At 38.2% G+C, this 21,967-nt stretch overlaps 1 protein-coding gene across 4 annotated transcripts in view; it reads right to left on the bottom strand.

Annotated features, from left to right (window-relative positions):
• Positions 1–21,967, bottom strand: part of CFAP54 (cilia and flagella associated protein 54) — a 372,444-nt gene that overhangs the window by 7,307 nt on the left and 343,170 nt on the right. For all 4 annotated transcript variants that reach the window (XM_008256922.5, XM_089308813.1, XM_089308814.1 and 1 more), the window contains one exon: positions 7,951–8,083. In XM_008256922.5, coding sequence (XP_008255144.5) covers positions 7,964–8,083 — 120 coding nt within the window. In that variant the 3' untranslated portion in view covers positions 7,951–7,963. The remainder of the gene's footprint in view (positions 1–7,950; positions 8,084–21,967) is intronic.

Below are 21,967 nucleotides of genomic sequence, written 5' to 3'. Positions count from 1 at the left end.
TTATTCTATTCCGAATTCTATCTGCACATTTCCTTTATTCATTCATCTGCTGATTGACATGTGGGTTAATTCCATATCTTGAATATTGTAAATAATGCTATTGATGTCTCCTGGACATAATGATTTCAATTCCTGTGGGAATATACTTAGAAGTGGGACTGCTGAGTCAGATGTGAGCTGTTTGAAAGTAAGGGCTGCTGGTTCTGTGGCTTAGTAGGTTAAGCCACCGCTTGCAGCACGGAATCTCATGGGTGCCGGTTTGAGTCCCAGCTGTTTCACTTTCCATCTGGCTCCCTCCTAATGTGCCTGGGAAAGAAGTGGAAGATGGTCCAAGTGCTTGGGACCTGGGTGAAGCTCCTGGTTTTTAACTTTGGATTGGCTCAGCTTCAGCTGTTGCGACTATTTGGACAATGAACCAGTGGACGAAAAAGCTCTCTCTTTCCCTATCCTTCCCTCTCTAAGTCTGCCTTTCAAATAAATAAATGTATCTTTAAAAAGAGAAAGGACTGCCTAAGTGCCATTCCTCATGTACATCCCCCGCCCTCCGCTTTTTTTTGGACCTGGCATGTGGTGCAAATTTGATAAATATAATTTAAAATAAAAAGAGGAAGAACATCTTTGCCAAGAAGCAAAAGTACAGAGTAATGAATAAAATCTATCAAATTTTAAAAAAAGGCCTGCTTTAGTGAATGAGTGAAATTTATCAGAGAAATACTAACATATGGATCAAAGAGAGATTAAATGACCAGCCTCCAAAGCACAAAATGAAGATTTTTTTTTCATTTTGTGAATCATCACCATATACTTTATTACTGGGAAGAACTGTGCACAATTCCTTTGCATCTAATTATATACTGATTATTATAACTGCATTTTATCCAAACCAGCACACGTAAACACTCCCAACTTGAGCATTTTCTCAGTTAATTAGCTCTGAAAAGGACCTTCCATGGTGCATTTAGGAATTATGGACAGTTGTCTCAAGTGTTGATACTTTTCAGTATACACCATGTTTTTCTCTTGGGTACTGGGGAAGATAATCAGAAAGCCTATATGAAATACACTTAAATGTTAACATTGGTTATTTCACAGTGGTGGACTTCTGAGTAACTTTTATTTTCTACTTTGCACCTTTCAGTTTTTTTATATATTCTCTACATGAGTTCTGAATTGCTTTTATGCTGATGAGAAAAAAGAAATCAGTCCAAGACATTCTTGTGAATCTTGTGGGAGAGAATTAAATTAGGAAAGTTGGGAAAGTACTTAGAAATCTTTGAATTTAGAAGTCTACTCAGTTTTTACATTGTGGACAATTTAAAGGGAGGGTCAGGGCAAGCTTATACTTGAGCAAAATCTGGTCTTAAATTTGTCCCATCCCAAGCTGTTAAATATAAAATGCATAAATGTTATAACAAATATCAAATAGAAGCCAAAGCAATTCATCTGTAATTAATTTTGCATGTCTCCAAAGTTCCAGTTGAGAATGTATTTGTTGCAATAAAATTCCTATGTATCTTAACCTAGCTTTTTAACTAGTGAATTTAATTACAGAGAAAGCTGCTGTCACTAAAGCCTTCTTCTTAATCAAGCCTATGTTTATGCTTAAAAAAAATCTGTTGCCATGGAAATTTTAGTGTCAAAGTTGCAACTTATAAGGCTCTACTGAAGTGGAAAGCAAAAATAGGAAACGAGTCTTCTGTAAAGAGAAACTTCATACATTTTTTTAAAAACTTTGAAATTATGGATGGTAGATGGATTTTGTAAGTAAGCCTCATTTTGTAATAGCAAGCAGTCATGTAAAAAAAGTTTCAATATATCTAATTTTGGAAAATCAAATAATTAAAAGGATAATGAGGGAGTTTGCAATTACCAGGAAATGCACTGAGAATCTACCTCAATTTAATAAAACATTTATTATGCCTCCACTTATCTTACATTAAAAATTCTTATTTTCATAGATTGACTTTTCTAAAATTGGGAGTGTGCACATAGTTTAAACACTAGTTTCAAAGTGATGTTTTTAGTTGTCATGAAAACCCCAAATAATGAAGCCAGATGTGTTACTCACAGTCATATAACGAGGTGTGACTCACAGCTCACATTTGAAGGTTATTTACTGATAGGTGAGCCAATAACCCTGCAAAGCTTGTCAGCCAACAAGAAGAAGAAGGTAAATAATATGCTTATTTTTACTTTACATAACATATCATGCATGAAAAAAGTATAGATCAATATAAGAAACATTCGGTTTAAGAAAGAAAACTTTACAGCTACATAGGAAACCTCTTGGGCATTCATTTTCCCCTTTTTGTCCAAGAGATGACCACAATCTGAATTTGATTCAACCATCAATTATGTTTTTAAAAGCTTTGCCTATTTTTAAGCTTTGGGTAAGTGGTATGTTCAGCATATATATATATACACACACACATATTTATTTAAATAAAAATTCCTTGCTTTTTCTTTTCCTTACTTTTTAAAGTGAATCGGGGCTGATACATGTCTCTTTCATTAATTTACACATTATGTTTAGTATTTCACTATTCATTCATTTAAAAATCTGTATAATATTCTGTCATAAGACTGCAGCAGTTTTTATTTGTCCTTTCTCCCCCTAAGGGATATGGAGTAGGTTTTCATTGTTTTTGCTATTAGAATAAATGCATCAAGTAAACATTTTTGCCAAGTCTTCTTGGTCACATGGGTAGGGGTTTCTTTTGCATAATATATCACAAGCATTTCAAATATGAGAAAATGATAAAAAAAAAAGAAAAAGTAGTTAAGCAAAGGAATTCTGGGCCCATTGGTTTCCTCTTCTAATCTGCAGACCATGACTTGTATAATGCTATGAACACATAGATAATATTAAATAAACATATTTTTATGGATTGAAGAAATTCTTGATGTCATATACATATATATATAATTTAAATTCCAATGTTTTATGAACGCTATGTAAGTTTCAAGATAAATCAGGAAAAAAAAATGAGTTCAGATCGAAACTTAGTAACCCTTGAGTTAAGGTTCTAAGGCTGTGTTATGAAAATAGAATGGCACAGAACTCTGTGCCAAAGAACGCCCCAGGAGCCAAATGGGCAGGGCTTGGGGAAGGGCTCTAGGAGTCCAGGGAGCAGACACCTTTCTGCCCAGTCCTTTGAGGTGTGATGGAGGGATCTGCATTATGTTGTCTGGAAGGGAAGAAATGGCACTACTGACCAGGGGCAGAAACTAGGTTTCTACTCTCCAGAAAAGCACTATTCTGCCCTTGTAATTCAGGGAAGTGCTCGAGTCAGCTGAGCTGGGGAATGTGTAAAGTGCCTCCACAGGAAGCCAACTGAGACCACTACATTTCGGCCTCTGAATAGCTGGCAGGTGGTCAATTTCTACAGCAATCTCTTGGAGATTGATATAAGGTTTTATCACCTATCATTTAGCTTCAAACCTATTCTGATTCTCTCCCTCTTCCCCCACGTTTTGTCCTCTGTTTCCCTTCTTCTCCCCTTTTTAGTTTGCCTACTGTCATTCTCTATTGTAAGTGAAACAAATAGGAAACACTGCAGCCGTCTGCTAGAAAGCATTTGCAGAGGGCCTGTGCTGTGGCTCCGTGGGTTAATCCTCCACGTGTGGCACCGGCACCCTATATGGACGCCAGTTCTAGTCCCGGCTGCTCCTCTTCCGATCCAGCTCTCTGCTATGGCCTGGGAAAACAGAAGATGGCCAAAGTGCTTGGGCCCTGTACCCACATGGGAGACCCAGAAGAAGCTCCTGGCTCCTGGCTTCAGTTTGGCGCAGCTCCCAAAGTTGCAGCCATTTGGGGAGAGAATCAATGGATGGAAGACCTTTTTGTCTCTTCCTCTCACTGTCTGTAAATCCATCTCTCAAATAAATAAAATCTTTATTAAAAAAAAAGAAAGCATTTGCAGATACTGTATGTTGCATTTTTGAAAAAGCAGCTGCAAATCTGTTACATGGTCTTTTAAAGAAATCCTGAAAGACATTTCTGGAAGCAAATCCATCTTTCATTCCGGTTTCGTTTTGTTGGTACATCAGCCCACTTCAGCATTTCCTCACCTCCTTGCACAGAAAGTTCCCTCTTTAAGTGGTCAGTGTTGCTTCTATTTTGGAAGAAATGGAAAATTTCTGGAACAAGAGTTTGAGATGGGGAAACTGACTGTGGTGCAGTTTTAGATACTGTTTCTCTCAGGCAAAACAACACCCCATCATATTTTTCTGACAGTGGAGAAAAAGTAAAAATAATGTGCTGAAATGTTACATGAAGGTACTTGAAAAAGTTCATAGAAATGGAATTAAAAGTAGAGTTTATTTTTACAAAGATTTATTTATTTGAATTTCAGAGTAAATAGAAAGAAGGAGAGAGAAACACACACACACACACACACACACACACACACTCACAGAGAGAGAGAGAGCGAGCGAGCGAGCTTCCGTCTGCTGGCCCACTCCCAAGATGGCTGCAATGGCTGGGGCTGGGCCAGGCTGAAATCAGGAGCAAAGAGCTTCTTCCAGGTCTCCACGTGGGTACTAGGGGCCAAACAATTGGGCCGTCTTCTGCTGCTTTTCCCAGGCCATTAGCAGGGAGCTGGATTGGAAATGGAGCAGCTTTGTCTACTATGCCACAATGCTGGCCCCATAAAAGTCTGAGTTTATTTTGATCAAAATGATTTTTAAATCCATGCCTAGTTTTTTCATAATACACATTTTGCATATAGTATTGAAAAAAATTTGTATCAAAATAAACTAGTACTTTAATTTGACTTTTCCATGAGCCATTTGAAGTATCCTTGTATTATGTACAATAGTTGGAAGAGCCCTGCTTCCTCCTGCAGAAACCAATGTATGGGCACAGATATTATCACGTACCACCCCCTCTGCAATGCTTTCTTGGGACATCCATTCAGGTCTGCAAGTCAAGCTGAGGTACCACTCTTTCTACCTCTCCCTTGAATTTCAATTTTCCCAGACCATGGAGTAGGTGCAAGGGGATAGGAAGCCAGCTTGAGCTCAGATTCCACAGTTCAGATTGAAAACCTGTCTCTCTGTCACTGGGATCTGACTGTGATCCCTGGGCAAGTCACTTAGCTACCTTATGCTTCTGTTTCCTCATCTGTAACATGGAACAATCATTTCCTCACCTGTAACACGAGGACAATCATACCAGGTGCATTGTGGTCCTCATTCTTCTGAAGGCAGAGGGAGATCATGCTCATGAAGGAAATGCTAGTTCAGTGTCTGGCCTGGTATATGCTCCAGAAAGTGTGGGCAATAATGGTAGTGGCAATGAAGGTGGGAGTATTGGCAGTACATTTTTCTCCTTCTTCTTTCCTTTTTAAAGCTCCATAAAGCCATCTTACCTGGGTCATATCCATCCATCCACCTACCCACCCACCTATTCATCATCCAACACATGGTACTGGCTTCAACTATGTGCTAGGCATTTTTCAAGGGTTCTATAAAATAGTACATGCATTTATATTCATTTATACTTAAAATCAAAAATAATGAAAAGCATCCAACTAGTAAAACTAGTCACAGGGATGGAAGATGGACAATTAGATTAGGTTGAAGTGAATGGCCTTGGTTACTGGTCATGCTATAGTTCCACATCTGTATTAAATGCATTGGTAATCTGTTGTTCTTTTCTTGTGCTTGATGGCCAAACTTTGCATGATAATTCCATCTTCTTCCACTGAGAAACATATTCCCTTCAAGGCGCTCTCTGTCCCAGTAGAGAAACTTTTAAACCCTAGTCCCAGGTCAAAGGTCTTTGAAGCCTTCACCAAGTAAGAACTATCACCAACTGAATGGCTTTCCTGTGTAAATCAAGCTTTATTTCACATGAGAATGAGAATGGAATTTCCAAGCAGTGCTTCCTCCCCATTATCCGTGCCCCACTTTAAGTTCACTTAGAGTGAAGATTTTGTTCTTTTCTCTTTCATTACAACATAGTTTCCTGTGGGTCTTCTTGCCCCTTTTGTCTTTCCCTTCCATTATATTCTGCATGCTTATCTTCTCTAGAAACCAAGCCATTCTTTACTCTCTTCATTCTTTTTTTTTTTTTTTTTTTTTTTTTGGACAGGCAGAGTGGACAGTGAGAGAGAGAGACAGAGAGAAAGGTCTTCCTTTGCCGTTGGTTCACCCTCCAATGGCCGCCGCAGCCAGCGCACCGCGCTGATCCGATGGCAGGAGCCAGGTGCTTCTCCTGGTCTCCCATGGGGTGCAGGGCCCAAGCACTTGGGCCATCCTCCACTGCACTCCCTGGCCACAGCAGAGAGCTGGCCTGGAAGAGGAGCAACTGGGACAGAATCCGGCACCCCGACCAGGACTAGAACCCGGTGTGCCAGTACCGCAAGGTGGAGGATTAGCCTAGTGAGCCGCAGCGCCGGCCGTCTCTTCATTCCTTTCATTCTCCCAATATTTACTGAATGTTAACTAGTGCCAGAAATTTTCTTAGTAGTATTACCCCTTTCCTTTTCACCTGTAACGGTAGCCTATCAAGCCTGTAGTCTTCATTGTAGTTCACATTTCAAGTTCATCTTAACTGTACACCACACTTCAGATAGGTAGTAGGCAAGTCCTTTGCAGATCCACTGCATAAAGTCTCGTTCAGTTCTCCTGTTGAATCCCTATTTCTAGGAAACATTTTCAGCAAAATTTCAACCACCAAGACCCTTCTTATCTGTAAATGCCTTAGTAATGACTCCTTCCCTCTATGTAGCATGCTAGGATAACTTTAGCCTGATTACTCCCAGACTTTGGAATTTCATGGGTTCTACATTTAAAAAATTGGGGCCTTATATAAGGTTGCATTTTTTTCCTTTTATTTTCACAGGAGACCATTTAAAAATGCCAGTTACCAGTTAATATACACACTGTTTCATAAAAGAAAGGCCTTTGTAACATCAGTAAAAATGAATAACCTCAATACATGACTCCATTTTGCTTTAGAAAAACACATTTTCAAAACTATTTTCTTATTTTTGCCATTCAGGGGCTGTCATCTGGGAAACACTCATGGTGGTATTGTTAGATGCTCAATAGAGCCAGAAATGCATGGTCCTCTTCTCTGCCAGTAATAATACTCTCAACACTCTATTACTACATCAGGCATGGTGTTAAGTACCTTATTACACTAGTTCATTTATTTGATACAAATAGCAATCCCATGAGAAGGACATTAATATGTTATTTCTACAGATAAGGAAACAACGGCTTAAGAATTCAAGTTAATTCTCCCATAGCAGGAAAGCTGGTAAGTGGGGAAGTTACTATCCCAACCAGGTTTATATAATTCCTGAACTGGTACCCTAAAATTCTATGCAATATCACCTCTAAAAATTAGCAATTATTATAGACAGTCTAATTTGGTACATATTTCTTCCCAAGCCATATAGACAAACTTCTGAAGTTGAACTTATCACATCTTGAGGTTGAATCCAGGATTTTCCAATCCTGGCAATTACTGACATAGGGGCTGGATAACTCCATGTTGTGGAGGCTGTCCCCTGCCTTATAGGAGCTATATCTGTGGCCCCTACCCACTAGGTGCCACTATCTGGTGGCATCTTCTCCAGGTATAATTTCCAAAAATATCACTAAGGGACAAAAATTTCCTCCAACTGAGAACAACTGGCTTAATCGAACCTTGGTCCGAGTATGTCTAAAAACACCCTAAATACAAGCTATCACAAACATGGAAATAGTTGCATTTGCATAAACATATTTTATAGGAATAGCTCTGTAAGATGGTTTTAATAATCAATAGTATTGTCACTTAATTCAAATACAATTCAAGACTGTTCTCAAAACTACAGTTCTTAAAGAAATTTAGGTTGTGTAAAAAATAATTTTATTTTGCTAATTATAAGGATAGTTCTGAGCACTTACTTCAATTCAAGAAAAACAAAAGCAATTAAGTGTTTTTGAGGTTACCTGCAAAGGGCGTTCAGGGAATGATTGACACTATCCAGTTGAAAAGGCTTCCATTGGATACAGTGCAACCATTAGCGAGATCAAAAAGTCTCTCAAGATTGAATATGGAGAGCAGGGAAACATCGAATGGGATCTGAGAAAAAGCACAGAAACATTGATTTAATGGTTCCAAACTGTTGGCTGATGTAAATTTTTCACAATACCCAAATCCCAATTTCATATAATAATTTTTCCATGAAAGACAGTTAACGTTGGTGTGTGAGGTAAAGCACACAGCTTTGGATCTCCAGGCTGCTGAAATGTCACAAATATTGTTCTTAAGCCCATCAAGATTTGTATGTTAGCTAGCCTATAAAATAGCAAATACTTATAAAAATTTGGACATTTTGCATTGACATAATAATTGTACATAGTCTCCAAAGTAGGATTTTTGCCCCTGTTCTTAATGAAACGTTTTCCTTGATGATGGATTGGCTGGATTGACAAATTTTCTCTCTCCCTTATTTTGAGCATATGTCTTGCCACAGTGAAGGAGGAAGCATTAGCTAATTATGCCTGGAGATCGCTTCATCTGAAAGAAACACCACATTACCATGTCCAAGGGCTGGTGCACCTAAGGTCAATGTGAACGGGCTCAAAAATGGAAAATAAAATCTGCTTTTGTGGTCATGGTTTTATTTATTTGACTAGGGGAAGGGCAGAGAGGAAAGCACAAAGATGAAGGAAAAGAAGTGTTTATTGTGGACCCACTTCATGCTGATCTAGATAACTACACTTGAGGCTGAATGAGAAAATGCTATGCAGGGTGACCATGGTGAATTAGAAGTCTTGTAGGTCTGAATCCCAATAAAAACTTAGACAAGTTTTATTAATTTCTTGCCTACTTATTAACTGAACCATTCATTCCTTCTGTTCTCAAAAAAATGTAACAAATCTAGAAGTTGAAGCTGGTTTTTGTTCATTTTTTCTTCACTTAATTGTATTAAAAACAGTATTCTAGGCTGGCACTGCAGCTCACTATAGGCTAATCCTCCGCCTGTGGCACCAGCACTCTGCGTTCTAGTCCCAGCTGGGGCGCTGGATTCTGTCCCGGTTGCTCCTCTTCCAGGCCAGCTCTCTGCTGTGGCCCAGGAAGGCAGTGGAGGATGGCCCAAGTGCTTGGGCCCTGCACCTGCATGGGAGACCAGGAGGAAGCACCTGGCTTCTGGCTTCGGATGGGTGCAGCGCACTGGCCGTAGCAGTCATTTTGGGGGTGAACCAATGGAAGGAAGACCTTTCTCTCTGTCTCTCTCTCTAACTCTGCCTGTCAAAAAAAAAAAAAAAAGAGTATTCTAGTGCTTCTATAACTCCAAACAATGAAGATATAAATAAATAAAAAATAAGAATATCCTCCTTCACTGATCAATTGTTATTTCATATTCCCAGATTGAGGAGTATCCTTCCATATGGCTTTGTATTTCTTTTTAAATTGGATATTTAGGTTTCCACGATTTGTTTTTTCAATGAATGATATATAAGAGATATCCCTCTTTAATCAATACCGGAAGCAGAATAACTACTTGGAGTTTATGAGTGACTGTTGGGTAAGCAGCTATGTGAGGTTGGATAAATTATTTGGTATGCTTGACTTTAATTTCCTCATCCATAAAATGAAATAATAATAATTCCTATATCATATTGCTCTTACAAGGACTGAATGAGTTTACACACATTAAACACTTAGAATGGTGGCTAGCACATAATGGTAACTCAATAAAGACTACATATTATCATCATTATTGACCATGGCATTTTTATAGCCACAGAACAGTTCAGGAGATGGCTGTATCCTGATTTATTCTTTCATTCTCCACAGCGATTTTTCTACTTTTTGTACATGCTGGCCTATTTGTGTATATATCCTTGGTACAGGTGCATTTGATTTCTGTACTACTGATTCCCAAAAGTGGCTCTGTTTAGTTAAAGGGTGTTCATCTTTTACATTTTAACATTTATTGCCAAATGATTTTTCAGATAGTTTGTGGCAATTAACATTTCAACCAGAAATATATGAGGGTTTCCCCACACCCCAGGTAGCAGATTATGAAAAGTAATAAACGTTTGATACTGTTCTTTCACTCTTTCATTGCTACTTTTTAGGAAGTGGACAGAGACAGATGGACTGACTGAGGGCTCCCATTCACTGGTTTGCTCCCCAAATGCTTACAATGGCCAGGACTAGGAGCTGGGAACCAGGAACTCAATCCATGTCTCCCACGTGCGTGGCAGGAAGCTAGAATTGGGTGTGGAGTTGGGAATTGAACCCAGGCAGTCCAATAGGGACTGCTGGAAACTTAACTGCTAAGCCAAATATCCCTCTCTCATTACTATTTTTTTATTCAGAGAAAAAGGAGGAAACATTTTAGCAGGATAATATTAGTTAGTTGGTTAAAATGTCAAAACTATGTGTTTACTATGATTATTTTAGCTATATTTCATTGTTATTCAATTGCACTGAATATTTGATCTATTTCATAGAGATGACATATCTCATGTCACATTTAATATTCTTTAGCAGCTAAATTTCAAAGTAGTATTCAAAAGAAACACCAATTAGCATTAAAATACTTGTATTTTTATTGGTGTTATGTCTCTTTTATTGTGAAATTCCATCTTAAAGGTAGGGTTTTTAGAGATAGCATCTAAATTAGTTCTACTTAACATTAGAGTTATCTTCGTGACATAATTTATACATATAGAGCATTTTGGCCTTTGACCCTTGTCATTGAACCTCTAGAAATAAGTAGTCATTTGTCAAAGGATGAAGATTAATTGCTGAGTTTATTTATGTAGGTCACAAGTGAAAGTTTCAGATTAGAAAGATAAAATCAAACAGTTGCCACCCAGGAGTTATTAATCCCTGTGTGTCCTCAGGAGAACACAAATTACCCTGAGGTGTCAAGACCCACTCTTGTGTTCTTATTCCTCCATTTCTAGACACCCAGGTGTTTTGAACCCTTTAGTAGACAAATACTTCAACTTCCAGCTGTATTTTCCTACTGCTCAAAACAATTCTTTTAAATAAACTTCTGATTTCACTATATCTACAGATGAAAAGTTTAAAAATGGTAATTGTACAACTTCATATATGTTTTCAAAATGAACATATTCATGTAATCATCTCATGGTCAGTCTGTGAGGAGCTGTGGTGCTGAGCCCTGGTCACTGAGCAGAGAGAGTGAGAGACAGAGAGAGAGAGTGACAGACAGAGAGAGAGAGATGTGTTTTTGTTTTTGTCATGTATATAAGTTAAAATCATACAATAAGTACTCTTCTGTGCCTGGCTTTTTTGATCAACACAGTACAGTCTTGTGATTCATCTATGCTGTGGAGTGCAGCAATGATTTGCTCATTCTTATTAATGCATAGTTCCTATTGTATGAGTATATCACAATTCATTCATTTTTCCAGTTGATGGTCATTTGAGTGACTCAAAAAGTTGGTATTATGAATATGCACGTGTTTTGGTGCACATATGTACACATTTGTATTAGGCATATATATGTGTACACACACACACACACACAAGTGTGATGGCTATTGGGCATGTGTACATGCATCTTTAAGCTGATGCTATCAGAGCTTTCTAATTTATACTACTACCAGTAATGTATGAGAGCTCCAGTTATTCCATATATTCATAAACTGATCATTTCAGTTTAAAACTTTGGCCATTCTGGTCATTCCCTGACAACTAATGAAACCATATCTACATAGAGGTCCCTTTGTTGAAGTGCAAGCCTTTTGTCCAATTTATATTGAGTTGTCTTTGACTCATTGATATATACAGTAATTCTTAATACATTCTAGAAATTAGTCCTTCATTGAGTTAGACATATTTTCTCCTACTCTGTGACTTTCCATCTCAAATTTGATCCTAAAAATACAATCCAATTTACCAGTCTTTTCTTTATGAAAGAGAGAGGGAGAGAGAGAGAGAGAGAACTCCCATCTATTGGTTCACTCCCAAATGCCTTCAACCCCTTAGGCTGTAAGCAGGATCTATAAACTCACTCCTGGTTTCTCATGTGGGTGGCAGAAATCCTGGGTCTCCTACGTGGGAGACAGGGATTCAAGCATTTGAGTCATTATCTGTTGCACCCAAGGGTGTGTATTAGCAGGAAGCTGGGATTGGAAGTGGAGCCAGGATTCAAACCCAGTTACTCTGATTCTGGATGCAGGCGTTTCAAGTGGTATCATAACTGCTGCACCAAAAGTTCACCCCACATTTTTCATTTCAATTTTTTTGCTCCTGCTATATGGAAATTAACGTTATATTTTCATTGATATATATATATATATATAGCAACTTTGCTAAATTCACTTTTTTATTCTAAGAATTTAAATATTACTTTGAGTTTTCTGTGAATAATGAGAGTTTTACTTCTTCCTTTTTCATATTTGTACCTTTTAAAACTGTTTCCCTTATTTCACTGGCTAAGAACTCCCACACAATGTTAATTAAAATAATGATAGGTATCATTGCATATGATTAAGTGAGTTTTGAATTCAGAAGAAAGGATAAGGTTATTTAATGAGTGGCACTGTAAAGTTGTTCGCTACTAAAACTGCATCCTTATGTTTATTTATATCCTGTATCATTTTTATTAAGTTTATTGGTAGGCATTTTTTGCCATTAGTCTAAACTGACTTATAAAATATTTCTATTTTAAATTATTGCTCTTAGAAAAAAGGAAGTTACTGACATCTATATCCAGCAACATTGTCTGACTCTCTTGGTTCTAATCGTTTCTAGAAACTCTTTAGTTTTGGTTTTGAAGTTATATAATTAAGTATCATTTTGTGTGTTATTTCTGAGTATTTTATTTACTGATTTTATTTTTTGTTGTATTGCAGTAGCTAAAATTTTAAAATGATGTTGATTCATATTTATTATTCCTAAAACATCTACAATAATTACGAGTAGAAATAGAATTAGATAACCACTTAAACATGGTCAGAGTAATTTATGAAACATTAAATTAAATACTTGAATTAAAAAAGCTACTGTAATCAAAATTATGTAGGCCAGGTTTCAAACTGTTAAGTTAAGGGAAAATGCTAAACTTCTCCCGGCCAAATCACACCAATGCCATAAAGATGAAGACAACCTGAATATGCTTTAGGAAGTTAGAGTTACATCTTCTCTCCAGAGACCAGGATTTGAAAAGAGAAAATAAAATTTATAATATTTCAATAAAACGATAGAGTTAAAAATATTTTTCTTTAGAGATATTTCTTGACCTGATTCTATTCAATCTTGACTTTATTGGACATTTAAAGTAAGCCCACACAATTTTTTTATGAAGAGAATAAACCCAAGAGATCTAGAAGCTTTCAGGGACTTACTCAGGATCCTTCAGCTGGTCTAGGTCACAGCCAGAGTTCACATTCAGGCAGACTGGCTCCTTAGAACACATCATCTACTACTTTGCTGCACTGACTTTTGCCTAGTGTCCAACTATCTTCTGAACTGCCTACTGCCATGTCTGTCAACCACTTGCAGGACCAAGGCTAACTGTGAAATGACCCTGGCCTATGCAGCCTATCTCCAACTCCTGCCTGACTTCAGTCTACTGCTGGCTCAGTGGTATTCTGGATACCCACTTTTTTTTATCTTCAGGTTTTTCATTTTTAATTTTATGGACTTCCACAGGAATTTTTTCAAGTAAATTTAAGCTTCAAGGGAAATTACTGAATTTCTTTTTTTTAAAGAAATATTTATTTACTTGAAAGGCAGAGTTACAGAGAGGCAGAGGCAGAGAGAGAGAGAAGTCTTCCATCCGCTGATTTACTTCCCAGATGGCTGCAACAGTCAGAGCTGGGCCAATCCAAAGCCAGGAGTCAGGAGCTTCTTCCAGGTCTCCCATGGGGATTCAAGGGTCCAGACACTTAGGCCATCTTCTACTGCTTTCCCAGGCCATAGCAGAGAGGTAGACTGGAAGTGGGGCAGCTGGGACTCAAATCAGTGCCTGAATGCGACATTGGCACCACACATGGCAACTTCACTCAGCTATGCCATGATGTTGGCCCCTTCTTTGTTATTTAATCAAGACAAGATTAGGGGGGGTGCAACAAGATGACAGCTGAATAAGAAACTCCAGTGATCATCTCCCTAAGAGACATCACTTAGCAGCTATTCACCCACCAACTCACATTCACAAAGCAAGGTGAGAGCCGACAGTACATAGTTTTTGTATAGTAATAAGATAAGACACCTTGAAGAAAGCATGGAGGAAGCTAATTGCCCATGTCACTCTTGCCCTAGCTTCAGGTAGCACAGCGTGGAGAGACAGGCCTCATTTCTGGGTTGGGGGAGAGAAAGGAAATTAAGTCCAAACCTTAGACTTGAAACCCAGTGCCAGTCCTATCATGACAAAAGCCAGTATGGGACAGGGTCCAGTGATCCATGCTCCCAGGCTAGCACTTTCATATTAAGACTTGGGCTCCTCTTACCCAGGTGGCCAAAGGATTGCCTCTACCACTCCTCTCTCAATCTTCAGAAGACGAGCAAACAAGACTGCAGCTTCTGGGAAGTGACTGCCTCATAGCTCAGAGCTGGGCTCACAAAAGGCCCCCACCCTCATGCCAGTGCTCACAGACAGAATTGCCAGATCCACCCGAGAATTGGGATGGACTCATTCTGTCATGTATCATTGTCAGCCCCTGTAGGCCTGATGTACAACCTCAAGACTACACTGGGCCCAGTGACTGCAAGCCCTAGGTGTGACCAAGTTTAGTGTCAGCCTGAGTGGTAAAAGGGTTGCACTTTTCATCCCTCCCCCAACCAGTCTTGAGATGCAGTGCCAGGGTGGTAAAAACCAACACTGAGCAGATCCTAATGGTCCCCATTCTCCAAGCCATTGTCTAGGGATGGAGACCTTGGATCTTCCCAAAAGCCAAGTAGAGTCTTGTGGCCCAATCTGATCAGAATTATACTCCAGTGAACATCATACAATGTTTAGTTAATGTGGTCCCAGGCTGTGAGTATACATGAGCAGCAGATAGAACATAACAGAGAAGGCTTTGGTCCTACATCTATGCTATGTTGGTCACAGGACAAGGTATCTGGGCCTACCTCAGCCCCAGAAGAGGCTTGCAGAAATAGATTACCCCTTTGTAGACTTTCCCCAGTTTGCTCTGAATGCACAGATACTACAGATTTGGGACAAATCTGGGCTTGGAGCAGCCTCTAAGTTTCAAACAGTGATAACATATAAACAGAAAATTGCAGCAAACGTCAGCTTAAAGCATGATCTGGTACTCAAACTAAACAGTCCACTTAGAATTTCTGGAAAGACAGCCACAAAGTCAGATTATGAAGATTTGACAAAAACATGTAATCCTTCAATTTGCAGATGCTATTTTTACATCTGCAAGCATGAAGAACTGTCAGAGAACAGTGACCTCACCTAATGAATAAAACAAAAAGACAGAAACCAACTGGATAGCAAATGACATTTGCAAATTCTTAGATGAAGAATTCAAAATAGCTGTTTTAAGGAAATTGAATGAACTTCAAGAGAACATGAGAAAAATTTAATATTCTAACAGAGACTTAAGAAAAAGATGGAAGTAATTTTTCAAAAATTAGAAGTATTTAAAAAAAAAAACAAACAGATATCATGAAAAGTACACTAAGCAAGATGAAAAACACAACCAAAGTCATCAATAGCATCCATGATGCTATGGAACAGTAGGACTTGTTACTTTTATCTGTGTTTTGGTGACTATACTTCACAATGTTATATACTATATAAAGAGAGGGATGGTAGTCTCTAAACACACACACAAAAAGAAATAGAAAGGCTAGTTTTCTGGTTTGATTAGTTGAAACATATACATATTATACACTTATATATATATTATGTATGACAATATATAACATATACAATATATATTACATAATATATAATGTATATTATAATATATATTATTCTCATAAAATGTACATTACATGCTAATCAAAAAATTCAAATAAAATATTAAGAAAAAAGAAGGTATCATAGCAGAATATTCCAAACAGAAGAAAGAACTAGTGAGCTTCAAGAAAGCCTATTTTTCAAATAATTGAAGAAGACAAAAGAATTAAGCAGAATGAAGAATATATTTAGGAACTCTGGGACAGCATTAAAAGATCAAAGACCCAGGTTATTGGAGTTCAGGAGGGACTTAAAAAAGCCAAAGGGTAGAAAGCATATTCAAAGAGATAATAACAGAAAACTTTCCCAAGCCAAAGAAATATACTATTTTCTAGTTATAGGAACTGCAGAGGTCACAGGTCAGTTTCAGCCAAACCAAGTCTACACCAAGACATATGATGAACTTTCCAAGGTTAAAGATAAAGGCAGGATTTTTCAGGGCTGCAGGAGAAAAGAAACAAATAGCACATAAAAATGTCCCAGGCCATCTGACTGCAAACTTCTTAGTAGAATACTTTAGGCCAGGAGGGAAGAGAATGAGTCATTCACACAACACTGAAGGGAAATCAATTTATCACAGCTATCTTACATGAAATGCTACAGGAAGTTCTTCAATCTCAGAGCCAGAGATCCTAACGAGTATGAAGAAAATAGAAAACTCACTGGTAAGAGTAACTATACAGATAAATTCAGAATGCTATAATATTGTAAACGTGGTACCTAAAACATTCAGATCTGTAGTATGAAGATTAAAAATGATAACTACATCAATATGTTAGAAGATAGGCTGTCGCTCCCCCTCTTCGTGGAGGAACGACACAGGACCCTGTGCTGTTCTTTCATCTGCTCGGCCCTCCCCGGGTTTGCTGCTGGTTCTTCCCGGGTTGGCTACTGTCCCTTCCACCTCCGTGGAAGGGCGGTTCCCCCTGCCACTTTCCCCACTTCCGCGGGGGAGCGGCACACCGCCGGCCGGCTCTCTCGGGGGCTGCTCAGGTGTTCCTTCAGATAGATGTTCCTGGTGCATGTTGTCTCTCCTCCTTTATAGTCCTCTTCCACCAATCCCAACTCTGCTACCCACACGCCGAGTACGCTGCTCTCCTCCAATCAGGAGCAGGTCCTACAGTTTATTGGTTGAACTGGAGGCAGCTGTGTAGAAGCTGTTTCCTCCTCTCCCAGCGCCATATTGTGGGAGGGCAGATGCATAGAATAAGTCTTAATTCCAGTAACTTAGTCTAGTCCGAGTTGCTCCCCACAATAGGCAATACAGAACATAGACTAGGATGTCAAAACTTTAAAATGTGGGGAGGAATGGAGTGCAAGCACTGAATTATTTAGTAGTTTTTTTTTTTCTTTTCTTTATTTTATTTTTTGACAGGCAGAGTGGACAGTGAGAGAGAGAGACAGATACAGAGAGAAAGGTCTTCCTTTGCCGTTGGTTCACCCTCCAATGGCCACCGTGGCCGGCGTGCTACAGCCAGCGCACCACGCTGATCCGAAGCCAGGAGCCAGGAGCTTCTCCTGGTCTCCCACGTGGGTGCAGGGCCCAAGCACTTGAGCCATCCTCCACTGCCCTCCCAGGCCATAGCAGAGAGCTGGCCTGGAAGAGGGCAACCAGGACAGAATCCGGCGCCCCGACAGGGACTAGAACCCGGTGTGCCAGCACCGCAGGTGGAGGATTAGCCTATTGAGCCATGGTGCCGGCCAGGTTTTTTGTTTTTTTTTGTTTCTTTTCCTATCTTTATATGTAATGTTAGGTTGCTATCATTTCCAAATTGTTTGTTATACCAAAAGATGTTTCTTGCAAGCTTCATGTTAATCACAAAACAAAAATCTGTAATAGGCATACAAAAAATAATGAGTCAAAACGCTACCAGACAAAATCACTTAATCACAAAGGAAGACTGTAAGAAGAGGAGAAAGAAAAGGCTTACAATAAACTAGAAAACAAATATTGAGATCACAGTAGTAAAGCCTTACCTATCAATAATTACCTTAAACGTAAATATATTAAATTCTCCAATTGAAAGACAGAGTGATGGGATATGTTAACTAGTTAACATCTTGAGCTTTGAGAGAGGCTGAGATAGAAGAAAAACTTTTTCCATGCATTAAAAGTTCTTATAAGAGGAGGATATCTAGAACTGGTTGGTTACTTATAGAAATGGGATGTTTTGGGGATGATATTATGGCACAGTACATAAACTGCTTCCTTGGATGCCAGCATCCCATATCAGAATGCTGGTTCAGGTCATGGCTACTCGACTTTGGTTCTAGTTTCCTGCTAAAGTGCCTGAGAAGGTAGTGGAAAATAGCCCAAGTACTTGATCCCCTACCACCCATGTGGAAGACCAGGATGGAGTTCCTGGCTCCTGGCTTTGGCCTGGCCCAGAGCAGGCTATAGCAAACACTTGAAAAGTGAACCAGTGAATGGAAACTCTCTCTCTCTTCTCTCTCCCTTTCTCTCTGCCTCTCTTTATATTACTCTGTCTTTCAAATAAATAAATAGACAATTTTTTTAGAAAAAGAAATGTGATGGTTAAGGTTAGCACCAAGAAAAAGACTTATAACTTATGGGGAGTTCACAGGAAATTATATGCATATAATACAATATGTAATATATAATAATATATAACATTACATATGAACAAAGTTTAACATTTTTATATATACATACTTATAAAATTACATGTTTTCAAACCTGGCAAATCACTAAAATCTATTTATTTGAACAAAATAAAAAATAACCCTGAATTTTCATTTAAGGGTATTCCATAAAAAGACTTTTTATAACTTAGAAAACCTAGAAATTTATTAGGTATACAACAGTAAGGGAGTGTTTGGTTGCTATATAGATTGGAATATTGTGTAACTATTAAAAATAATTGTAGCAGAATTTTTAATGACACTAAAATATCAGAAATTAACAGTAATATTCATGAGCTATGTGATAATGCATTATTCATTATTGCCCAGTCTTTCATAATGAGCATATATTAGTTTTATTTTAAAAAATACACCCTAGAAGACAAATATATATATGCAAAACAGAATTAAAAATAATTGAGTAAATGGACATGCACATACACTGATAAAATCTATTCCTTAGTGTTTCCCATCCCTAGACTAGATTTTGACACAATAGAACCACTTATCTCAAGGTCTATGTTAATACAAAAAAGAAAATCCTTTTGATGAAAATTAATTTCACTGTACTTTAGTCTTAAAATAAATATCTAATTAATTGACTTCAGCAGTTGAAGAACTTTAGAACAAATACTGGTTCATGTTAATTAATAGTGTTTACAGAACTAGGTGTTCAGATAACCATCTACATAAAATTTCATGTCAGGCCAGAGAGGGAAAGATCAGAGAGTGGAGGGCTAGTCTCCATCAGGAGGACAACAGAGGAAAAGCCTGCATATCTTGGGTAGGTCTGGCCTGCCTAGGGGTTTCACTGTCTTCTCTCTGCTCCTAGGGCTTCCCTTTGTTTTGTTTTGTTTTGTTTTGCCTCCTCTGCTTCTCTCATTTCTCTTCAATCTCTTTACAGTTGAAAAACTATTAAAACCTATGTATAAGCAAGACATTCCAGGATTTACCACACCCATCACTCACAGTCCTGAAGAGGTAGGTCACTTAGTTTTCTTGGAGAGAATTTGAAAAACCCATTTCTTCACACTCTTCAGGAGGAATGAAGAGATAGAAAACAGAAGCACTGACCTGAAGATCTCTCTAACTGATTGGACGTAAACGTTTGTTTAGTTTCATAAGACCGGCATCTTTCCTATGTCTCTCTTTCTTTAGTACCACATACAAAACTGTGATAAACTTCAAGTAATTGGAAATAAAATACAAAAATACATGACAAAGGTGAAAAGGTAAAAATCTTTACTTCATACACAGAATCTGGATTCCTGTAAATAAATATTTTTGAATAGAGAAATATAGTATCCAATTGTACATACATATACATGCACATCTACACACACAGTACATGTAGGTTCCAGGCAACTGGGACTCAAACTAATATATGTAACAGGAATGTGAAACTGAAATTTATAAACAACTCATTTTTAAGATTTATTTATTTACTTATTTGAAAGGGAGAGGGAAGGACAGAAAGAGTGAGGGAATATCTTCCATCCTCTGGTTCACTCCACAGACGGCCACACACCCAGGAACCGTCTGCAGTCAGGAGCCTGGAACGTCATCCAGATCTCCCACAGGGCTGGCAGGGGCCCAAGTTCTGTGCCATCTCCTATTGCTTTCCCAGGCACATTACCAGAGAGCTGGATGGGAATCGGAGCAACCGGGACTTGAACCAGCACTACAATATGGGATGCCAGTGTCACAAGTGGTGACCCATCCCACTGAACCAGAATGCTGGCCCCCAAACAGTTCTGTTACAAGGTTTTTCTATACACTGCAAATTCTAGTGTATAAATGCTACATTAAGTGCCGGGATTACATCATTGGATATCATAAAAAGCAAAGTATGGCTCTGGGCAGGAGACTTTTGATATATAGGACACTTTAGGGACAATTTGTGAACTTTAATTGGGACCTATGGATGAAAGGCAATAATATACCAGTGTTAATTTCCTGAATTTTGTGGTTCTGTAGAGGTTATATGGTTATTCTTCCTTTGAGAAAACAGAGTGTGATCTGGTATCACATCAACAACGTCTGAGGAAAATTCTTCTTTATAGCATTTTTGTCACTTTTCTAAGTGTTTGAGATTTTGTTTCAAAATAACAGTTTTTAAAAAGATTGGCAATTGTATAAATATAAAGAAGTCTCTTATGCTTCTTTTATAAATAACCTTAAGTCCAAATTTTGCAAGATAAAGTACAAGGACTCCTGGGTCTTCTTCCTAGATATGGGGAGAAATGGAAGAAAACAGTTTGGCAGGTAGCTAGCTGACTATAAGCCAGTTCAACTAGGTTACACTTTAAGGAGCAGTGTTAAAGAAATGGTGATGATTTTGCCTGCCTGGAGGGAATAAAAGTCTGAAATAATAAGAAGGGAAAGGAAGTTAATCAAATGGGGCACACTGAAGACGTTCATTAAAATCTGGCTTGGATTTGAACTTGTTTGGGGGAGTTTTCTAAGCCATTAGAGAGCTAAAGGTTATTTTCCAATGCTATATTTTCTACGAGTTTCTGCATGAAAACTAGATCCAATTGTAATGAAACATTTTATTACTTGTGTCCTTTGTTCCAGCAATTTTCCACAATCAAAAGGAAATCTGTATAGTCTTCGAAGTGTCTATGATTTTTCTCAACCCATTGAGTTTTTATTGAGCGTCTACTCTGAGGCCTCTCTTCCTTCCCTTAGCACATCGCTTCTAAGTGTTGAATGACCAAAAATGGGAGTGGGGGGGGGGGTGGTGGTGTCAAATTCTCACTATAATCAATCAGGTTTTCCTATTCTTATAAGCTGGTGAGTGGGATATTGAACAATTTTGAGCTTCATAATGTGGCTGGATTTAACTCTGCTTCCTTCCAAAAAGCATTCAAGTACAGAGAGCAGGAGCCATGAAAAATTATTTTTAACAGCTTCAAGAATTTTCATCCAGCATTCTCAAACAGAAGTTTTTCAACCATTTTTTCTAACTCTTCTAAGTTAATGATTTATTGGATTTTCTAGACTGGGGAAAAACACGCACTCCGATGTAGAAAGGATAATATGATACTAACTTACTTTAGAATTGATATCGTGAACAACTGGTAAGCCATCTCATAAAAGTTCCAGATGAGAGGCAACTGGGTAGATTTGGTTTCACTGTCTTTCATATGATTAAGAAAATCCTACTGCCAACAATAATAGATATTATTCTCCCCAGTCTAACAGAAGCAGCATCCAACTCCTAGGTAGGTAAGAAGAACTTTTATACAACCCTAACTCACCACAGGAAATTTCACACTTGGCTGAGAGAATAGGATTATCTTTTCATCACTCTAATTTTTGTGTTAATAAAATTTTAAATAGAACTGAAAAGAATGTTATATGAGATCAAACAGTCACATTGGTGAGATGTAGGAATCTTTTAATATTTC

The sequence above is a fragment of the Oryctolagus cuniculus genome, chromosome 11, assembly GCF_051225735.1.
Source record: "Oryctolagus cuniculus isolate XC-2025 breed Fujian yellow rabbit chromosome 11, ASM5122573v1, whole genome shotgun sequence".
NCBI classification, from domain to species: Eukaryota; Metazoa; Chordata; class Mammalia; order Lagomorpha; family Leporidae; genus Oryctolagus; species Oryctolagus cuniculus.
Note: the sequence above shows the minus strand (reverse complement) of the source record. Positions and strands in the feature narration are given on the sequence as shown.